Source organism: Garra rufa, chromosome 2, assembly GCF_049309525.1.
Source record: "Garra rufa chromosome 2, GarRuf1.0, whole genome shotgun sequence".
NCBI lineage: Eukaryota > Metazoa > Chordata > Actinopteri > Cypriniformes > Cyprinidae > Garra > Garra rufa.
Window position 1 is genome coordinate 63,165,597 of NC_133362.1, and position 7,953 is coordinate 63,173,549.

General features: G+C 43.6%; 1 protein-coding gene across 1 annotated transcript; it reads left to right on the forward strand.

The window, feature by feature from the left end:
* The first annotated feature begins 946 nt into the window (after window positions 1-946).
* On the forward strand, window positions 947-2,901 carry LOC141325673 (protein NLRC3-like). Its single transcript, XM_073834435.1, has 3 exons — window positions 947-1,167; window positions 1,312-2,567; window positions 2,744-2,901. The coding sequence occupies exons 1-2, from the start codon at window positions 1,023-1,025 to the stop codon at window positions 2,079-2,081; spliced, it is 915 nt and encodes a 304-aa protein (XP_073690536.1). The 5' UTR covers window positions 947-1,022; the 3' UTR covers window positions 2,082-2,567; window positions 2,744-2,901.
* Window positions 2,902-7,953: the final 5,052 nt, after the last annotated feature.

Below are 7,953 nucleotides of genomic sequence, written 5' to 3' on the forward strand. Positions count from 1 at the left end.
TAATGTTCTGTAATCCATGTTTTCAGACTTTTATATAATTGATATAATGATAAGGCAGCATACTGTTGTTACCCTATAGGTTGTTAAGTAAAATGAAATGTAAAATGCATTTCAGTCATAGATATTAACCATGCAATCGAGGCCCTCACCAATGTCTAGACTTGTCAAAGCTACATTGCCTTCCTAAGGTTCAAACAATACCACTGAGTCTAATTTTGTCATGTTCGGTGGAATTCGGCACTTCACCCAGACCATCTGTCTGCAGAGATGACCACACCATGTTGGCCCACTTTCAGGCGATTATCCTCACAGCCACAATCAATATTTTGTACAACGTTGATCAGGACCGTGCTTTTGTATTGGGTACATCAATGGCTCCAGTGAGTAAGGAGACAAGTGTCGGCATTAGTCGATCAGGTTGTCCTTGTATCAATTCCTCCGCTACGTTGAACCCCGATAATGGCCTTTCAGTAGTCTGCTCATTAGAAAAGGGACATTAATGGACTGAGTAAGGTCATCATTTTCTAATAGGTTCACAGTTATGATCAACTGTCAAATGTGTGTTGGATGTAAATTTCTATAAGGAATTTAACCATTTAATATGCATTTATCTGAAAATATTCTTAAATAAGGAAATCTATTCAGTGATTGGTCCATGTGTATTTCATCATCCAAAATCCTGTTTGTGGCACAGGAAAGTGTCATGACTCATCTCTAAAACTGACACTTAAGATTTAGTCCTACATGCTCGATAATTAACTTTTAGTGCAGCTTTGAGGCAAGAATTGTTTTACACTTAAGTCAATTCTTAGTTGTGTTCCTGAGAGTAATTCTTAGATGCTTGATAAATACGGGCCCTGATCTCTTCTTTTTCTTGACCTGCAGCTGTGAATTGGTAAAGGACGATGGCGTCTGTTGAAGAGCTTCTTGTGGACTCACTGAAGGAACTAGTTGAAGCTGAACTGAAGGAGTTTCAATGGCACTTGAAGAATGCATATCATAAGTGTATATCAAAGTCTGAAATGGAAAAGGCAGATATATTCGACACAGTGGATAAGATAGTGGCATGTTTTGGACCAGAAGAAGCTGTGAAGGTCATGGTGGACATCCTGAGGAAGATGAACCAGAATGATCTGGCTGAACAGTTGGAGAATGAACGCAAGCGAGGTAACATTTAATTCACAATTGTAACGTGATTAAATATTTACCAGTGTGAAGGTTTGACTTAAACCTCTTCTCCTCTTTGCTCTGCTGGTGTGTTTGAGATTAAATGTTTCCCAGTGAGTAATTCTCTCTTTCTCTCTTTCACAGCTCAGGCTGAGGGAAATAAGAAGACATTTATCCCTGTTGGAGGTTGGAGGTTATATAAGGAATGTAAGTTAGCATTTATATTTGATGGACTTGATGAGAGCCGACTGCCATTGAACTTTAAAAGTGAAACATTGAACACTGTTGAGGAAAGATCATCTGTAGATGTGCTGTTTACAAGTCTGGTCAAAGGAAATCTGCTTCCGTCAGCTCTAGTCTGGGTGACATCACGACCAGCAGCAGCCAATCAGATCCCTCCCCGGTATGTGGGTTTGTTCACAGAGGTGCGAGGATTCACGGACCAACAGAACCTTCCAGTGTTCTGCTGGATAACGGCCACAGTACTTCAGGATATTCTCATTGAGAACAATGCAGAGAACATCAGCACAACACTCACTGAAATGTACATTCACTTCCTGCTGATTCAGATGAGCATGAAGAACCAGAAGTACGATGAACAAGAAGAAAGAGAATGTACAGAGCACTTACAGTTAAATAGAGAGATGATTCTGAAGTTAGCAAAGTTAGCATTTGATCAACTGAAGAAGGAACACATTGTGTTCTATAAGAAAGATCTGAAAGAATGTGGTATTGATGCGAGTAAAGACACTGAGTTCACAGGAATGATCACTGAGATCTTCAAAAGGGAACATAGACTTCATGGAGCAAAGGTCTTCTGCTTTGTGCATCTAAGTGTTCAAGAGTTTCTCGCTGCAGTTCATGTGTTCCTCTCTTCTGAACAAGAACATGCAGGAGCTTCAGTTTTTCTTTGACAAGCCAAAACAAAATGTCACATTGCAGGAGCTACTGCAGAAGGCTGTTGATAAAGCCAGGAGGAGTCAGAGAGGACATCTGGATCTGTTTCTGCGGTTTCTGATGGGCATTTCACTAAAATCCAGTCAAAACCTGCTCAAAGGTCTGATCCCACATACTGAAGACACCACAGAGAGCATCACAAAAATAACTGAATACATTAAACAAGAACAAAACAGATACAATATCCCAGATGAAGCTCTAGTCAACCTATTTTACTGTTTACTTGAGCTCAAAGATAACTCATTAAATGAGGAAATACAGAGTTACCTCAGTTCAGATATACATCCAGGAAGGGACCTCTCATCTTCAATGTGCACAGTGCTGACCTACATTCTGCTGATGTCAGAGAAAGTGCTGGATGAGTTCAACCCAAAGAGGTTCACATCAAAACAAGCAGACAACAGGAGACTCATTCCAGCTGTGAGATGCTGCAAAAAAGCGCTGTGAGTAATTTCAGTGGTTGCTGTTCAATCAAACAGTTATGTTCTACATCACTATACAATTAAATCTCAAAATGCTATTTGAATGATTTTTCCCTGATTATGGAAAGTACAATAAGTTTTTGCCAAAATAAATTGAACTATAGAAAATAATCTGGCTAAACAGTCTGTTCTGGCAGATTTGACAGCTGTGGTTTTGATGAAACATGCTGTGAAACTGTGTCTTCTGCTCTACAATCATCAAATTCTCATCTGAAAGAGCTGGTCATGAGTAGCAATCACCTTAAGGATTCAGGAGTGAAGCTGATTTATGGTGGACTGAAGAGTCCACACTGTCAACTGAACATACTGAGGTTTGACATTCACATTCACTGAATCACTATGTTCAAATATGTGGATGAATAGATGTCTCATAACTATAGCTAGCAGATATTTCTCCTGTCTATATTGTAGTATGATTGTATCAGTGGCATTTTCTCCAAGAACACAAGGCAGGCAATGCCTACTCAAAAAACCTAATAAGAAAACAAGTCAACCATCCTGAAAAACCTGACATTTTTAATGCAGTTTTCCAGTTACAAAAAAGGAAATAATACCAAGCTTCCTTATTGACTTCTTTGAACAGTTTGTTTCAAAAAACTGTTTCATGTTAATTCAGAAATATGTTCCCTTTCTGTATAGATTTGATTATTACACTAGCTTTATTTTCACTTAATCAGTAAAATCTTCAGCTCTGAGGATCATATTATTCTTGGCTGGATCATTGAGTCTGTGAGTTGAACTGGATCAGTTTGATTCATGAACAATGTGCTGCAGTGTTGAGTACAAATGCACAGGAGAGTTATTAGCTTAACCTTCAGGAGTTGACCCTGATGCATTTTTCAGCCCTTGGAGTTGTGACATTTGTGTTTACTTTGTAACGGATAAAGTGGTAACATTTTATAATAAATATACTGTAATAAAGCATTTACAAATTATTTACAAACTATAGTCTACAGTCAAACCACAATTTATTCAGACATAATGTCTCACTTTATCTGTAACAAGGAGGGTCAGACTGAGATGTGCGGATCCATTTGCAGCATTTTATTGTCAAGATCGTAGTCGGGGCAAACAGGGTCAACACCAGCAAACAACAACAGCGAAGATAATCCTGAGAGTAACCCAGTAACCAAGCATGAGTCAAAAACCAAATGGGCAGTCCAAAGTAACAACAGAAACAAACAGAGAAAACAAGGCAAAACAGGAAACAAAACCAGGAATAAACTAGGAAACTCTGAAAACACGGAGACTAGGAAACTGGGAAAACGCTTAGAAATGCAGCCGGGGCAATACAAGACTTCGCGAAGAAGTTGTGTGTGTGAGTGGCATATAAGCTGTCCGAGTGATGAGCTGCAGGTGTGTGTGTGTGTGTGTGTGTGTGTGTGTGTGTGTGTGTGTGTGTGTGTGTGTGAATGAGCTGCAGGTGCGAGCAGTGATCAGTGCAGTGAGAAACAGGGAGCAGGTGAATGCAGTGATTAGTGCAGTGGCTTGTGGGGAATGAAGTCCATGAAGTGTAGTGCAAGAGTTAATGACAGGACGACTCAATACGTGACAGAGCCCCTCCCCAAGGAGCGGCTTCCAGACGCTCTAACCACCTAATGAAACCGGAGGGTGGTGGAGCGGAACAAGGGGAGGGATGGAGGGCCAGGTCCATGTGGGGGTAATGGCGCTATGGACTGAGGCGGAGCCGACGGAGGGAGAAGCCATGGTGGAGGAAGGGTTGGCTCCTCCATGGGTCCGACCGACAGAGGTGGAGCCTGTAGAGCCCGAGGCGGAACCGGAGAGTCGATGGTCCTAGGTGACACCGAGGATACGGAGGGCCAAGGCGGAACCCAAGGCTCTGGCGACCCCGGTGGAGATGGAGGTCCAGAGGTACGCAGCGGAGCCGGAGTGACAGAGGATCGAGGCTGTGCCCACGGGAGGGAGGAGGTCCACAGAGCCGGCAGGACGGAGTGACGAGGCGCAGCCGGAGGAGTAGAGTCCAGAGGCGAAGGTGGGGCGACGACTGACCAGGGCGGAGCCGGAGAGACGATGGAGCCCGGAGGAGCTGGTGGGCCGACGGCCGACAATGGAGACGAGGGAGCACAGAGCCTAGGTGGAGCCGCAGGGTCGGAGGGCCGAGGTGGAGTCCAGGACTCTGAGACTGGAGGTGATGGTGAGGGATCCTTCAGTCTGGAGACTGGCAGTCCCACGGCAAGTCCTCTGCACCGAAGGTGGGATGTGGGTGAGCAGAGGGACTGTCAGGAGACAGAGGTGGTGGGACTGGAGCAGCAGGGAGGGTGGGTGGGAACGGGACCAGCAGAGGCTCTGGAAGGCCGGGCGGAACCAGCGGAGGCTCTGGAAGGCCGGGCGGAACCAGCGGAGGCTCTGGAAGACTGGGCTGAACCAGCGAGGCTCTGAAAGGCTGGGTTGAACCAGCGGAGGCTCTGGAAGGCTGGTTGGGAGACCAGCTGCTCGAGCCGACAGCAGCGGCGGGTCCTCCACGCTAGACATTAATCTTTGATAAGTCTTGGATGCAAATTTGGGCGTGGCGGCAGCCATCTTGCGAACAGTCTCTAGAAGGGAGGTCATCTTGTGAACAGACTCTAGAAGGGAGGCCATCCTGCGTGAAGACTCTGGAAAGGCGGCCATCTTGTGAACTGACTCAAGAAGGGCGGCCATCTTGTGAACAGGCTCTGGAGTGGCAGGCATGGCGTGAGCAAACTGTGATTTGGTAGATGTGACTTGAACAGTTCCAGACATGACAGATGGGATGTGTAAAAGTTCTGGTGATGTGGGTGCTGTAGGACTGTGGGGCTCCTCATTCGCAGTCCCAACAGTAAACGTTGAACCGGCCAGCAGGAGAGCATAGTCTATGTACTGTTCAAGTGTCCAGTGCGGGGTGTGTAAAGGCATACTGGGTTTTAAATTCTGGTTCAGTCCATAATGAAATAGGCCCCTAAGCCACGCTTCATCGTAAAATGGTAGTTGGTATGAAAACTTACGGAACTGGTGAACATATTCCTCAATGGGGAGATTTCTCTGTTGTAGGAGCAGAAGCTGGTCGATTGGGTCCATATTGTGATGCTGGTGAATAAAGCTGCTGGATCCTTGTAGTGGCGAAGTCTTCTGTAACAAGGAGGGTCAGACTGAGACGTGCGGATCCATTTGCAGCATTTTATTGTCAAGATCGTAGTCGGGGCAAACAGGGTCAACACCAGCAAACAACAACAGCGAAGATAATCCTGAGAGTAACCCAGTAACCAAGCGTGAGTCAAAAACCAAATGGGCAGTCCAAAGTAACAACAGAAACAAACAGAGAAAACAAGGCAAAACAGGAAACAAAACCAGGAATAAACTAGGAAACTCTGAAAACACGGAGACTAGGAAACTAGGAAAACGCTTAGAAATGCAGCCGGGGCAATACAAGACTTTGCGTAGAAGTTGTGTGTGTGAGTGGCATATAAGCTGTCCGAGTGATGAGCTGCAGGTGTGTGTGTGTGAATGAGCTGCAGGTGTGAGCAGTGATCAGTGCAGTGAGAAACAGGGAGCAGGTGAATGCAGTGATTAGTGCAGTGGCTTGAGGGGAATGAAGTCCATGAAGTGTAGTGCAAGAGTTAATGACAGGACGACTCAATACATGACATTATCAAAGTTCATTTGCTATAGTTGGTTTAAAATGGTAATACAATTTGACAAGAACTCAAGAGTTAAATTGTGTCCGATAACTTTGATAAAAAGGTATGTAACAAAACATTGTCAGGTCAAAGTGTCAAATAAAATTTTGCTCCCAAATTTGTATCAAATTTACTGGTAGTCCACTGTATGACGAATTTTTGGGTATAATATGTCACAGATTACTTTATTTTGCATAAATTGCACGCACTAGTAAATAAATATTTTATTTGGTGTCTGAATAATTTTTGGTTTGACTAAAGTTCTCACTTTAGATTGGGTCATGGTATATCAAAAAATGTCATTAATTAAAGGAGTAGTTCCTTTTCAGAACAACAATTTACAGATAATTTACTCACCCCTTGTGATCCAATATGTTAATGTCTTTTTTTTAATGTCTTTGAGATAAACATTTCTGGAAATTTCTCCATATAATGGACTTAAATGGTGCTCCAATTTTTGAATCTTCAAAATGCAGTTTAAATGCGCCTTCAAAGAGCTGTACACGATCCCAGCCAACGAAGAAGAGTCTTGTTTACCGAAACGTTCTGTCATTTTCTTAGAAAAATATATTTTTATATACCTTTTAAGTACTGAAACTCATCTAGCACTAGGGCTAATGAGCGTTCGCGTCTATGCGTTCTACATAATCACGTTGAAAGGTCACGTGTGACGTATGCGAAAATACAGACCCAGTGTTCACAAAGCAAACTTGAGAAGAAAGAAGTGCAACGTAGGGTTGCACGATAAATCGAATGCGATTATGACAACTCTAGTGCAACGCAATCAAACATTCTTTAGCAACAAGGTACAACATAAAGTACAATGATGTCGGATGATTTTGAAGCTGGAGGAGCACATGAGATGGAGTTTTTCGCCGTTCCCTACCTTTTTGAATACACAGACCATAGATATATATACGTAGATGCCTCATTAGCGACTGTTTCTATGGGCCGTTCCAATAAAGCGTACGCATCTACGTGCTTGGAGCGGTCCAATGAGGCATCTACGTTTATATATCTATGACACAGATGATGAACTCAGTCAGAGAGAGAATACTGTGGCGGCGACACAAGCCTCATGCTGTGTTCACACCAAACGCGAATATGCGTCTGGCGCGAGTGATTTCAATGTTAAGTCAATGGTAAGACGCGTTTACGCGCGTCTGGAGTTCTTGCGGCGCGAATTGGCGTTTAGCGCGGCGCGGTAGACGCGAATTCGCCTCATTCGCGCGTCTAGTTCGCGCGAATGGCGCGAATTGAGCGTCTGGCGCGTTACGCGCGAATTGTGCTTTTTGTGCATCACGCGTTTGACGCGAATTCGCGTCTGCCGCCCGAGTTGAAAAATCTGAACTTCTGCGTCAATTCGCGCCGCGTTAACCAATCAGGAGCCTGCTTGATGCTGTGGCGGCAGGCCCGCCCGGAGTCACTCATTCAATATGAAACATGAATAAATGCCTAGTGCGGTTCTAATGCACAACAAAGCAAGTGTTTTATCACATAATGACACATATTAATTTTGTATTGAATGCTATTTATTCCATATCTAAATCCTAATTATATGAAACATTATTATAGTTTAGTGTGTCTACACTATAATAACAGAACAATAATAACTATAATAGTGTGTATACTTTAGTGTGTCTGGACAGTGTTGTGTGAGGAAAATAAAGAAATCACAGGACAGGTTAAGT

What these genes read in the sequence shown, in the direction of transcription:
- LOC141325673 (XM_073834435.1), top strand. Translation starts at nt 1,023, where the DNA reads ATGGAAAAGGCAGATATATTCGACACAGTGGATAAGATAGTGGCATGT. An exon ending in GGAGAATGAACGCAAGCGAG is followed by an intron (nt 1,168 to 1,311) that starts GTAACATTTAAT and finishes TCTCTTTCACAG; the next exon opens with CTCAGGCTGAGGGAAATAAG.